At 51.3% G+C, this 14,005-nt stretch overlaps 1 protein-coding gene across 1 annotated transcript; it reads left to right on the plus strand.

Moving 5' to 3' along the window:
• Positions 1–1,100: 1,100 nt before the first annotated feature.
• Cimip5 (ciliary microtubule inner protein 5) lies at positions 1,101–8,721 on the plus strand. The gene is made up of 3 exons (XM_076833861.1): positions 1,101–1,318; positions 6,854–6,893; positions 8,530–8,721. The coding sequence occupies exons 1-3, from the start codon at positions 1,101–1,103 to the stop codon at positions 8,719–8,721; spliced, it is 450 nt and encodes a 149-aa protein (XP_076689976.1).
• The last annotated feature ends 5,284 nt before the right edge of the window (positions 8,722–14,005 follow it).

Below are 14,005 nucleotides of genomic sequence, written 5' to 3' on the forward strand. Positions count from 1 at the left end.
GCACCTGTGCAGGCCTCCACTTGGCACAGCTTTGCCCTTAGCTACTGTGTGTCTCCTGCCCAGCTGGACAGAAGGGAGCAGCAGGCCCAGCTGCATCAGCCACAGGAAGTCTCAGGGGAGGAACTAGGAATCTGCCAAAGAGAAGAGGGAATGGCAAAAAGCCCAGAGAAGCCCAGGCACCGGAGGCCTGGGCAGAAGTGATGGGGGTGCCTGAGCAGGTGGGCTGAGCCAGACCAGGAGAGGCCCTGGGTGCCACCAAGACAGGGTTCATGCATCAGGTCAGGGCAGAATCAGTCCAGACCCAAAATCCCCCGCCTTGAGTTCTCATGGTTTCCTTCCTAAAATCTAATCTCAAGGTCCAGCTTTTCAGGTGGTAACTGTTGACCTTGGAGAGTCTTACTAGTCTTGTTGGTAAGGACCTCAGATTGCTTATCTGTAGAATGGGGTTGGAGGCGCCTGCCTTGGATGGTTGGGAGGCTCAGCAAGGTAAAGGATGATGCTCTCAACTCTCTGGGTTCACAGAAGGAGCAGTTACTAATAAGGCGTCCACACGCAGTCCCCGCGGAACCATTTCCCAAACAGGAAGCAGAGGCCCAGCAGCAGAATCTGACCCACCCCTCCCGCGAGCCTGCGGCGACCACCAGAGGGCAGAGCCCGGCTATCAGCACTTTTCACCTTCAGGGCCTCAGGCGGATCCCCACGCTCCCCTGCTCCCCGGGCTGCTGGGATCCCCGGAGGCTGGACTCTGCCGCTCCTTCCCCAGGTGGCGACACCTCCTGCCTTGGGGCGGGGGTGGCGGCTGCTAAACTGGGCATCACATAGGCTCAGGAACTCTGCCCCCCACCAGGGCTCAGGTGTCCCACACAATAGGGTCATACCCGCCCGGGTCCGCCCCTTCCTGGGCACCCTGGGAGCTGCCGTTCCCAGGACGACAGTCAACACCGGCAGGAGCTCCTTACGCTGCCGGGCTAAGAGGTTTCCCAGCCTGGAGGCTTGTGTTCTCCTCGGCCACTCTGAGCTCGGGGTGCCAGGGGACAGAGGAGGACCCCGGTCAAGCCCTCCAGGACTGAAAGGGAGGGAGGACCTCAGGCAGCGCCCCCATGGGGACCCGCCCCACCCCCGGGCTCCAGAGAACCACATCAGCGGGCTACCGACTGCCCACCACCAGGCGGCCGGTCTCCCCGGCTGCCCGAGGTGGCCCTGCGGCCGGCAGGGGTCTCGCTGGTGGCGGCCAGGCCCCGCGGGAGGCCCAGGGCGTGCAGCAGGACCAGCTGTGGCGGGAGCTGGTGGAGGCCGAGGGGCGCGGCCGGCGGCGCTGGTGAGTGTCGCGCTCTGCCTCCTCCCCCCCGACGCCTGCCGTCGACGTCCGCGAGGTCCGGGGAAAGGGATCCCGGGTGGGAAAGTGATCGGGGCCGGGGGTGCGAGAGGGGCTGGCCGGGCGCAGGAGCAGAGGAGGTTGCGGGAGGAGGGAGGCCCGCCAGCCCTTGGGTCCCGGCAGCCCCTGGAGGCGCGAGGTCCCCAGTCCCCCAGAACTGCCCTGGGGCTGGATCCCGCAGAGGAGGCCGGGCGAGGCCGGGCGAGGCCGAGGGGAAGCCTGGATGGGGCTGGAGCTGCGCTGCGCTGCGCTGCGCCCGGGCACCGGCCACCTTCCGCGCCCACTCGGTGGAGACCCCGCGAGCGCCCGGCGCAGCCCCCGCTTGGGCCGCAGCCCGGGGAGGCGCATTCCCAGGACAGCCAAAGACACGCAGGGAGATCGGTACAGTTTCCACGTTGTCCTCGGAGAGGATGGCTGCAGGGGAGTGAGCTCACGGAGACCTCTCCCGAGAGGTGACCCGCGGGCGAAGGCGTGAGGAGGGGCCGAGGATGAACTCCATGCATTTAAGAAAAAACAGCAGGGGCTGGGGTTGTGGATCAGTCATCCCCGACCCTTTGTGAGACAGGGTCTTGCTAAACTGCTGAGGCTAGCCTTCAAATTGAGATCCTCCTTGTTCAGCCTCCCGTGTCACCGGGATTACAGAAGAATGTGCTGCACACCCGTCCTAGTTTACATTATTAAATGACGAGTTAAAGAGAGCTCTAGAATCTATCCTTGTCGCAAAACTGAAACTTTACACCTGTTCATTAGCACTGCCTGCTTCCCCTTCCCCACCTTCTGACTTTTTAAGTGCCTCTGATATCAGCGTGGTCATGCAGTATGCAAACACCACCCCCACTTTTGCTTTTCCACGTCTGGCTTACTTCACTTAGCCTGATGTCCTCCACGTTCATCCGTGATACAGCATATAGCCGAATTTTCTTTTTTAAAAAAGCTGAATAATATTTATTTATTTGTTTATTTATTTATGGGGAGAGGGAACCAGGGATTGAACTCAGGGGCACCTGACCACTGAGCCCCATCCCCAGCCCTATTTTGTATTTTATTTAGAGACGGGGTCTCAGTGAGTTGCTTAGCGCCTCCCTACTGCTGAGGCTGGCTTCTGTTACACGGGTAGATCACAGTTTTGTTTACCCATCAATTTGCCCATAGATATTTAGGTTCGCTCCCCACATATTGGCAATGGTAAACCATGCTGCAATGAACATGGGAGTGCATATCTGTCTTCAAGATCCAAACTTCAATTTTTTTTTCATATAAATACTCAGAGGCAGGATTGCTGGATGATATGGTGGTTCCATTTATAATGTTTTGAGAGCCTTCCATGTTGTTTTTCGTAGCAACTGCACTATTTTGCATTTCCCCTAACAGTGTACAAGGTTTCCAACTTCTCCACGACCTTGCCAACACTCGTTGGTTATCTGTTGTGTTCTGATAACAGCCATCCTCCTAACTGGGTGAGAGGGTCTCATTGTGGCTTGGCTTTGCATTACTTTGATGATGAGTGGCTTTGAGCATCTTTTCACATGCCTAATGACATATGCATGTCTGCTTTGGAAAGTAGCTATTCAAATCTGGAGTCTAGTTTTCAATTGGATTATTTTGTTTTATGCTATTAAGTTGTGGGAGTTTACCATGATTTTGGAAGTTAACCCCTTATCAGATAGGTGTTTTGCAAATATTTTCTCCCCTTCCATACATTGCTCTTTCACTGTTAATTGTGTCCTTTGCTGCTCAGAAGTGCTCTCAGTTTGACATAACCCCTCGTGTCTCCTTTTGCCCTTGTTACCTATAGTTTTGATATCCTATCCATGAAGTCATTGCCAAGACCAGTGGCATGAAACTTTCTCCTATGGCTTTGAGTTGATTTTGGAAACCATCTAAGAAAAGGGTCCAAATCTATCGTACACCACAAAGGAAACAGGAAGGTTGAAAGGCCTCCTGCAGAATGGCACAGAAGATTTGCACACCAAGCAGGTGTGGGAGGAGGGGCGGGAAGGAGTGAAGGAGGAGGGACATCCCAGCCTAGACACTGGAGTTGAAAAACTAACAGAGAGGAGCAGGTCCGTGACAAAGCTCTGATGAGTTCTAGGTGCCTGGGTCACTGACAAATGGGGTTCCCCAAGGGCAGTGGGGTGTGTGCTTCCAGACACTGAAGACCTCCCGGGAGGACGAGGGCTCCTGGTTCCCTGGAGGTAAGGGAAGGGGGAAAGGAGTGACTGCTAACGGACATGGGCTTTCTTTTTAGGATGGTGAGAATGCTCTGGACTCAATAGTGGCCATGGTCGTGCGACTTTATGAACATACCAAAAACCACTGGGTTGTACATTTTAAAAGGGTGAATCTTGTGATATGTGAGTTCAATATCAGTTTCTAAAAGGAAAAGGCCAATGTTGACACCAGCGACGAGAACAGGCTTCCCCTGAAGAACGCAGAGCATCCGTAATAGAGAACCCAGGACAGATTTGCAGACCTTCCCCAAAGATCCCAGAAGTCACCAGGGGACTGAGAAGCCAGAGGAGAAAGCCAGGAGGCCAGGAGGCACAGAGACCAGGAGGCCAGGGTTTTGGAGGCCAGGAGAGCCCCAAGCAGAGCTTGCCAGTAGAAATATAATAAAAGCCACATACACAATTGTAAATTTCTAGTAGCCACCTTTAAAAATGTAACAGGACCATTTTAATAATAAACTTCACCCTAAATATCCAATTTATTACTATGTCTACATGAGGTCAGTCTATAAAGTTATTGAAGAGACATTTTATATCCCTCTTCGTGCCAAGTCTGAAATCCAGTTTGTACTTACACCAAGAGCACCAGCATGAGGACCTGCCACCTTCCAGGTGTCAGCGAGCCAACCCCATCCCACCTCCCCAGTGGGGAGACAGACTCCTAGGAGGCAGGAGCTTTGCCAGAGCCCGCAGGCAGCTGGACAAGCATGAGAACTTGGCACCTTCCTCGGCCCTCCCTGGCTCTCCCTCGGGGTCAGCATGGCTCTGAGAGTCCAAATGACGGAAAGAGCCCTTCCTTGAGCAGCAAAGGGGGGGATGGGATGGGGATGTCAAGACAGTGACGGAGGGACCACAGGGGCCAGCAGAAGGGGACACCGAGCGCCCAGGAGAGCCCAGGTGTTACAAGGCACATGGGCGTATCTCAGGGGATGGGCTGAGAACAGGAGGTGTGGGTCAGAGTCTGCGCCTGGCACAGTTAGACAACCTGGAAAAGTCAAGTAGAGCTCCTAGAAATAAAAACATATAAAACTGAAAAGTAGGGCTGGGGTTGTGGCTCAGTGGTAGAGCGCTTGCCTTGTTCAATCCTCAGCAACACATTAAAAAAATGGATAAATAAAATCAAGGTTTTGTGTCCATCTACAACTAAAAAAAATTTAAAAAAAGAAAAAAAAACTGAAAAGTAAAACAAACTGAAGTGAGAATTCACGAACTCAAGATAGACTCATATAATTACTCAGGAAAACAAGAGGGAAACTGAACGAGATGGTCGGAGCTCCCCAAGCCGAAATGAAACATTTGAAGAGCAAATGAAACACGACTCCACAAATGATGATGAATGTGTTCCTCAAAAACAGATTTGGGTTCCCAAAGAGAGAGGCCCCAGGGCGGGGGTGAAGAAAGGGACCAGCCACGTGGTCTTGCAGGGCCAGGCAGGAGGACTGGGCTCCACAGGAGGTCTCTGCAGAAGGCACTGTTAAAGGAGTTGTGGGCCACCTGATGATACTGACTGTATGGATACTCTTGAGAGGGGCTTTAGGATTTTATTGGAGCATTTGGAATCAATGATCATAGACACCTAGAAAATTGGAAGCAAATGTAATTATTAGACCTAGAGAAAAGACCAAGTTGCATAAGAAAGGAACAGAGACCATATTCTGCTCCTTAATTCATCAGTGAATAGTATTTTTGATTTATTTTTCCATTGCTGGGGATTTAGCCCAGAGCTGTGAGCATGCTAGGCAGGGGCTCCACTGAACCACACCCGGCCCAAGGAACAGTATTCCTATGACCATCCCACATAAATAATAAATATCAAGCTAACCAAGACCTACAACTAGTTTGGAAGGATGGCGGGAGAGGAGGCAGGTCAGAATGCCAACTCATCGTCTCCTACAACAGGAAGTCAAAAGAAAGTATAATTTTTTAAAATCAAGCAAAGGTTAGCATAGGGTTTCAAAATATGAAGGCAGAAGGCTGAAGAAATAGCCAAAAGACTAGGGACAATTTGACTCTAGGACATGGGCTCAGGAGCTGTGAGGCTAGGTGCAGAGAAAGCTGTATTTATTATGTCTTGTAACATTATTTGACTTTAGAAAAGTAGATTCCAATAAAAATCCAACTACAAGGGCCTGTCATGCCATTCTCCTACCCCCACCTTCTCTGCACACACCCTGCAAGGTTCCCAAGGCTTGGGGTGTGGAAATTGGCTTTCCTTCACAAAATACTTGAAGTCTCCTAATGTGGCCTTCTGAAAATGCAGAGATGTGGTAAAATTGCAGCCATCGGTTTCCTTAGCAACAGAGTTACCACTCTGGGAAGTCATCAGTCATGAAAATGTGTGTTCACTTTATAGAATGCACCATAAATACCTGGTTGACACTTGGCATTTGTTCCAGTTAAAAATTATTTTAGAACAGGGCTTGGTGGTGCATGACTACAATCCCAGCAGCTTGGGAGGCTAAGGCAGGAGAATGGCAAGTTCAAAGCCAACCTCAGCAACTTAGTGAGGCCCTGTCTCAAAATAAAAATAAAAAGGGCTGGGGATGTTGCTCAGTGGTTAAGCACCCTGGGTTCAGTTTCTATCAGGGCCCAGCCTGCCGCAGCCCGGCTGGCTGGGCAAACTAACGGGGGAGGGGGGACGAACAACTTGTGTACATTGATACAGCAGGAGTGGGAGCCGTTTATTGTAGGACAGGAGGGGTATATATACATTCCACACAGCTTATCTAATGAACATAAACTAGATACAGCAGTCAACCAATAAGGAATCTCCACACTTAATGGCTCGCTAGCGTTACTTCACAAACCACTCCCTCTGCAAAATGCCAGGTGCCATCTTGACTTGTTTACAGACTCTAACACCAGCCTAATACATATATGTGCCCTGTGGCACATGCCTGTAATCCCAGACTGGTGAAGCTGAGGCAGCAGGATCGCAAGTTTGAGGCCAGCCTCAGAAACTTAGTGAGACCCTCAACAACTAAAGGAGACACTGTCTTAAAATTAAAAAAATAAAATAAAATAGAAAAGGCTAGAGATATAGCTCAGTGGTAAAGCACCTCAGGTTCAATCCCCAGTGCCAAAAAAGGAAAAAAAAAAAAGGAAAATTATTTGAATTTTTGGTGATGTAATACATAGTGACATGGAATGGTTTACTTGACATAGTGAAAGTCAGTCTTAAAAATGTCTCAGAAAAAAAAAAAAATGTCTCAGAAAGAATTCATGCTGCCCACATGTTCTTCCTTTCCAGGGTTGAGAACTGGAGTTTCCTGAAAGACTATGACCCGATGGTAAGGCAAAGCACGTTCCTGTGAAACATACTTTTAGTGTGAAATTTATTAACTTTTTCCCTACATTCATCTAACATTTATCAAGGATCTACTTTGTGCTTGATACTGGAATGAGGAATAAAATAGTTGTAAGAAACACAGGGAAAAGAAAATATTTATACAGAACATTCAGGATCGTCCCCCTAGTACTTGCTGGTTTTATTAATGTGAGTCAATGGAAATGGCAGGCATTTGCTGATGAGACCCTTCTGCTGGTCCAAGATGTATAACATGCGTGTGCCCAGCCAAGGGGGAGAGGAAGCCTGGGTAAAAACACTGAAAACGAATTTCCCGAGTCCTGGCTTTCCTTGGCCTGCAGCTCCTTCCTGTCTTCAAAGCCAGCTCAAGGTAGTCCCACCTCCAGCCCTTCCTCCACTTTGCCACCAGAAACTGTAGCTCCCCCAATTAAAGGCTTTCAGTAAATCGGGCACTGTGGCACCAACCTGAAATCCCAAGGACTTGGAAGACTGAGGCAGGAGGATTGCAAATTGGAGGCCAGCTGGGGTGACTTAGAGAGACTCTGCCTGAAATTTTTAAAAAGAGGGCTGGAAATGTCGCTCAGAGGTAGAGTGCTTGCCCAGCATGCACGAGGCCCTGGTTCAATCCCCAAAGGAAGGCCACATGGGCAGGGGCTGTCCCGGGATCTCGTTATCTGACTGGTCATGTTGCTTCTGTCAGATGAAGGGTGGCACAAGATGACCCTAAGGAGGCGCAGGGACAGCTTCTCAGATTATTCTTAACTCACGCACACTCGTTGGTGCACTCAGCAGCAGAATTCCCAAGGGCCTGTGCTCGGATGCTCAGAGGGCCGACGCATCAGAGCCACAATCTGGAGTCACCCCAATAGATTAAGGAGTTGGGGACAGTCACGGAACTCACGGGGTGGAACAGCAGGAGTGAGAGAGCTGCAGCCACTCGCTAAACCAGAAGAACCCTCGCAGACATGGTGGGGAAGAAGGAGGCAGGCACAAGAGGCAGGGACAGGCTGGAGTTAGAGGTCAGATCAGGTCGCCTTGCGGTGGCTGGGGGTTGAAAGGAGGGGTCTGGGGAGCTGATTTTTTTTTTTTAATCTAGACAGGGTGAGCAAACATGTTTGTGAAAAACTTTTGAGCTATGATCTGTGCGTTTTTCTGTATGAATGTTACACTTTAAGTAAAAAAAAAAAAAAAAAAAAAAACACGCACATACACACACACACACCTCTGCCTTCCCTCCATATGGGAAGAACAGGCCTAAGGCAAGGTCCCTCCCTCTGTTGCCACAGTCACAGAGGAAAAGTCAGGAGGCCTGGGATGCCTGAGGGTGCCCAGGATGCTGAGGGGCAGACCTGCCACAGCTGCAGAGTCACCCAGTCTTGATGGGGGTCTTTTGTCCAAACTGGGACAGAAACACCGCACACCCACCTGCGGAGGCTGGAGTTGCTCCTACCAAGTGGTAAAGATGGGGCTCCAACCAGCAGCTTAGTTTAGTTCTAGCACCACATACTTACCCAACAAGCCACCCGACCTCTGTCCTCTTCCATCCTGAGGTGCCCTGAGCAGCCAGGTCTCTCCTTTTCCCACAAGAGCCTGTGACCCGCGCTGTGCCCCCTCCTCAGGGCAATAAGAAGGAGCCTGAGAAGCTGCCGGACTACGTGCCCCTCTTCTCGGACACACTCCCCAATTCCACAAACCAGGTTGTGGGCAGCCGGGTGGACACGCCCCTGGGGAGGACCCTCATCCGCATGGACTTCTCTTTCACCGAAGGGGTTCGGAAGAAGAAGCTGGAGGACGAGCTGCAGCCGGCCTAGGAGCCACTCCGGCCTCCGCAGGTGGGTGTGAGGTGGGGGCCTCGGCAGCCTCCGGAGGGTTCTCTTGGCTCACAGGAGATGAGGAGGATGAGAAACCTGCCAGGACCGCAGAACCCCGGCCACTCCAGCTGCTCCAGCTCAGGAACCAGGACGCGCGGCGACAGCCTGGGTTCCAATCCTGCTGCCCACCCTGGCCTGTAGCCTCGCTGAACCTCGGTGCCTCCTGGCCCAGCTGTGAGACATGTGTACCCTGCAGCTGCTGAGTGCCTCAAGACGACATGCGTGTATCATCTTATAGTTTTGAAGGTTATAAGTAGGATGTGGATGTCACTGGGCCAAAGTCAAGGGGCCGCAGAGCTGTGAGGGTTAGAGTTGGGGCTCCTTTAGGAGGCTGGAGGAGGAGTCCCGGGGTGCCTTAAGTTTCTAGAGGTCTGCAGGTTCTTTGGCCTGCAGGTTCTTCCTGTCTTCAAAGCCAGCTTCGAGGTAGTCTCCAGCACACACCCCTGTCTTTAGACGGCTCTTGAGGACAGCAGAAACTGCAGGGACCGGAATGGCTGTTTTTCCTTGACACTTGCTTGGGTTTTATTCAGCCTTACAACTGATCTTACGTGCTACTGTCATTTATGTGTATTACTGCACTTGACCTTCTCAGCAACCATGTGGGACAAATATTATGATACCTGGCAGGTGGAGCAATCTAGGCACAGAGAAATTAAGTCACTGGCCCAAGGTCACACAGCTGGCAAGTGGTAAAGATGGGGTTCAAACCAGCAGGTTCAGCTTAGTTCTAGTACCACATACTTAAGTAGTAGACTATATGCCATCCTTCACTCAGTTCATAGAGTCCCAAATATTTAGCAAGGTATAGGGTTTTCTGCTTAAGGAAAGTCTCCAGGTCCCTGAGAAAGCATCCCACCACCACAAGAACAGGTCCTAGGTGTTACCAGGAGTTGCAGGGCACACTGCTTCCACACGCAGCCCCCTCCCCCAGGTACTCCACTTGCACACCCTGACCTGCAAGAGTGTGGAGCAAGACCCCAGGCCCCTCTGGCCAGCAGGAGGAGCGGGGCGGGCACAGCACACAGCCTGCAAGCTGCTCGGGAGGAGCAGCTTCTTTCTCAGAGTCTGCGATGGAAGCCGGGCTCCCCTCCAACCTGAGATCACATGTCAGGCTAAAGGCAGCAGGCTGCACAGTCAGGGGTCAAGGTCATACCATGGCAGCATCACATGAAGGTCAAATGCCTGTCCTCAGGCTGGAGGGGTCCAAAGCCAGCTTCTAGGGCTCCTTAGAGACCCCTTCTGAGTTCTTGCCATGAGCATGCATATATATTATTTTTATAACTCCCTAAAAAAAAAAAAAAAGCATAGTTTCCACTTTAGGAAGAGAACAGAGAGGAGCAAAAGGTATGAGGGACCTTGAGGCCAACTGCCACTGCAGGTGGTGGTGCCTGTGTAGGTTGGAAGGACTCACCAAGAGCTTCTCTTCCTGCCCCTAGAGGGAGGGAGGGGGCCAGGGCCAGGGCGGTTCTGCCACTCCTGGGAACACAGACAGTGCGGACAGTGCAGTGGATAAGCACAGGCTCTGCTTGGCATGGTGCCCAGATCTCTTTCGTGGCTGTTTTTGTCACCTGTTTGGTCTCTAAACTGAGCCAAGGGCTTGGATCCATCTGGTCAGGCTCACCCGGCTCACGAGGAGCCAGTGGGACTCGGCTCATTCCCGCTCCAGGTCACAGGGAGAGGGGGAGGAGGCGGGTGCCCAGGGCAGCATCAGCTCCGGGACTGTAGCTTCTGAGCACTCAGGTAGTAAGTACCGAGTGCATCAGCCAGCCGCAGGGACGGCAGGGACGCAATGCAACGTCCCACCCACTGTCTAGCCCACAGGTTCGCATGTTACTGGGGCTCGGCTGACCTTGGCTGCAAGCTTCGACTGCAAACAAATTTTGCCTACATGTTTTCCATTCTCTTGGATCCAGAGCCTCCTGCAGCAGTCTTCTCGTAGCCCACCACCACAGGGCCGGGACCCCTCTGAACCACAGGATGCTCAGTGGCCTCTGCACATAGAGCATGTGTCTGCACTCTGCAGCCAACCTGTGTAGCCCGGAGATGCTCATGACCAGCCACACTCCCGCCGATCCCTGTCCCACCTGCCTTCTTTTCAAGAGGATATCTGCACTTGACCTTCCCCACCCCTGAGCCACCCACCAGAAGCAAGGGAACTGGGACCAGGTTCTGACCCAGTGTCTTACTTTGTTCCGGAGGCTGGCTGGGCTGGGAGGCCTCAGGGCCCGGGTACAGCAAGAGCAAAAGGGGCATTGTCAACAGAGAGATGTGTGGGTGTCTCAGAGCCAAGGACTGGGCAGCGGCAGGGATCTGGAAGGGACAGGAAGCAGGAGCCAAAGAGCCGTTGTGAAGCCTGGAAGGATTCTTCCTTCCCTTCTGATCACTGCTTCTCTGAGAGCCTCAGCCTCATTCTGCTCTCTGGCAGACCCAGCATCTCCGCTTTCACATGATAAAAAACAAAACAAAACCAAAACAACCACCATCCAAGTAAGCCAGGCGCACCTTCCTGTGTTAGGAAATAAGGGAGTGTTCCAACTCGATGAGGAACATAAAAGGGACAGAAGAACCAACCTGAAGGGATCCCATGGGAATATTTGGGACAACAAATATGGAAAACAAAGGTCAATAAAATCCATAACCACCAGGCAAGATGGTGCACACCCGTGATCCCACCTACTCCAGAGGCTGAGGCAGGAGGATCACAAGTTTGAGGCCAGCCTGGGCAACTTAGACCCTGTCTCAAAATAAAATATAGAAAGGGCTAGGGTGTAGCTCAGTAGTGGGGCACTTGCCTGGCATCATGCATGAGACCCAAGGTCCAATCCCCAGGAACAAAAGAAAAAGAAGAGGCCATACCTGGCTACACCTGAGAACCCACTTCCCATGGCAGTGCCCACGAACTACACTCAATAACAGTAATAACAGTAATAATGATAATAAATCTAATAATTTTTAAAATTTCAGGTACCGAGGAGGAACTCTTCTATTGAAGATAAGAAGTTATAGAATAAATAACAAAAAAAAATCACTTTTTCCTTTTTATGGTACTGGGGATTGAACTCAGTGTGCTCAAACACAGAGCCACATTCTAACCCTGTTTTTGCTTTTTTGCTTTTTTTTTAGTTTTAGGTGGACACAATGTCTTTATTTTATATTTTTGCTGAGGATCGAACCTAGTACCTTATGCATATTAGGTGAGCGCTCTACCACTGAGCCACAACCCCAGCCCCACTTTTTTGCATTTTATTTAGAGACAGGGTCTCACTGAGTTGCTTAGGGCCTTGCTGAGTTGCTGAGGCTGGCTTTGAACTTGTGATCCTCCTGCCTCGGCCTTCCAAGACACTGGGATTACAGGTGTGTGCCACCATACCCTAAAATCACCTTTGGGTGCCTGTCATAGCAATACTAATTTAGGTAAGAATAGAAGATACTAAAAACATTTGGCCAAAGATTCTTAGGGAACAGTAAATGCTGAAATCTAAAACATACCTTAACCAACTTAATAAACTCAACCCCACAAACAGCAAGACAACTGACCCAAGGTAGTTAGCCCTCCTGCCAAATATAAGTAAATAAATAGCATAACCTGAGTGTAGTCAGCAAAGAACTCCAGGCAAACTCAAACGGAGGGACATTCTGCCAAATAGTTGGCCTTGATTCTTGGAAAACATCCATGTCATGAAAGACAAAGGAAGGCTGGAAAGTGATCCAGACCAGACTGGACAGACCATCCTGGATCCAGCTCCAGGGTTCAAGCAAAGCTGGTAATAAAGGACACTTTGCTGAGTCTTAGAAGATGGACTAAACCTGAGGTGTCAGCATTGTATCAGTGTCTCACTGCCTGCAGAGTGTGCAGCATGGGATGATTTTTCTGGGGTTACGTAGAACACTCTTGCTCTTAGGAGGCCCCGCTGCTGCAGTCTGTAAAGTGCTGTGAGGTCTATAACAAACTCACCAATAGCTTAACACGAACGTTTGGTGTGTAAATAGAGATAGATAAAGCAATGTGGATTAAGTGTCAACAGCTAGTTAATTTAGATGAAGAGTGAGTGTCCATTGTACTATTTTTTTTTACCATTTCAAGGGTTTGAGAATTGAAAATAAAAAATAAAGGTGGGAGAATGGCCACCACCAATGGCTCTGGAGTTGGCATCTCCTGGGTTGCAGAGAAGAGCCAGGGAGATAATCAGCACTCCATTTCTAGTCCCCTGTGAAGGTATTCACAGGTTAGGTGCAGGCAGGGAGCCCATGTGCTCAGCTGTAGCTGAGGAGCAGGGTCAGGATGGTGCCCGGTCCAGTGTGGAAGTGCAGGGGAGAGGAGAAACGTTCTGTGCCCTGGGGGGCATATCCGGAGAGCTATCCCAGTGAGCCAACTGTGGGGACCCTCACCCAGGCACTCTCCAACCTCCGGAAGACAGTTTCAAGGGTCAGCTGACCTGAGGCCAAACCTGACTTCATTTAGGGCCTCCCACAGCTGGGAGAGCAGAGTCCAAGAATCCCAATACTTTTTCTCTAGTTTGCACCTGTTGGGGGGGGGGACTACCATATATTGAGCACCTACTAAGTGATTCTCGATACCTCCCAAGGTGCGGATGGTTTCCCCCACTTTAAAATGAAGAACTGGGATGCAGAGAAGTCAAGCGTTTGTTCACTGAAGATCTTGATGCCTATGCTGGGAGGACCCCTGAGCTCTGCCCACACTCTCACATCATCACATCTCTGTCTTCACGCCAAGCAGCCACGTGGGGAGAAGTCTCGGAGCCACACAGAAAGCCTCCTCCTACCGCTCTGCCTCACCCGACGGAACTCCAGAGCAGACAGCTCCAGGGGCTTCTGTCCCCGCCAGGGCCAGCTTTTGTCCCACCTTAGAGCAGGTGCAGTCCCTAGGCGGTCCTGGGAGCACCGATTCCAACCCAGCTCCGGTGACAGCTGGTCCCGGGGGGCCGCGGAGAGTCCTGCTGCCTCTCCTGGTCAGTTGCAGGGTCCTCCTGAAGACTGGGAGGATGCACGCACACCAAGTTTAAGCGTCATGGAAAGTTCTAATCTCTGAAAAACCTAAGGAGAAAAAGAAACGAAGACACTGGTAGAGAGTGAATCGCTACAGAACGGCCCTTCCTCCCGCCGAGGGCGCCCGATTGCCCCGTGCCAACCCAACCGCGGGGAAGCAGAACTGCTGGGGCGCCTCCCGGCGGCTCGGAAGGGTGCGGGCGGGTGGAAAGAGGAA

This window comes from Callospermophilus lateralis, chromosome 14 (genome assembly GCF_048772815.1).
Source record: "Callospermophilus lateralis isolate mCalLat2 chromosome 14, mCalLat2.hap1, whole genome shotgun sequence".
Taxonomy (NCBI): domain Eukaryota; kingdom Metazoa; phylum Chordata; class Mammalia; order Rodentia; family Sciuridae; genus Callospermophilus; species Callospermophilus lateralis.

Bases quoted from the DNA above. Each gene is read 5' to 3' on its own strand.
- Cimip5 (XM_076833861.1), top strand. From the start codon at position 1,101: ATGGGGACCCGCCCCACCCCCGGGCTCCAGAGAACCACATCAGCGGGC. The intron at 1,319-6,853 runs GTGAGTGTCGCG...CTTCCTTTCCAG, and splicing joins GGGCGCGGCCGGCGGCGCTG to GGTTGAGAACTGGAGTTTCC. The intron at 6,894-8,529 runs GTAAGGCAAAGC...CCCCCTCCTCAG, and splicing joins TGAAAGACTATGACCCGATG to GGCAATAAGAAGGAGCCTGA.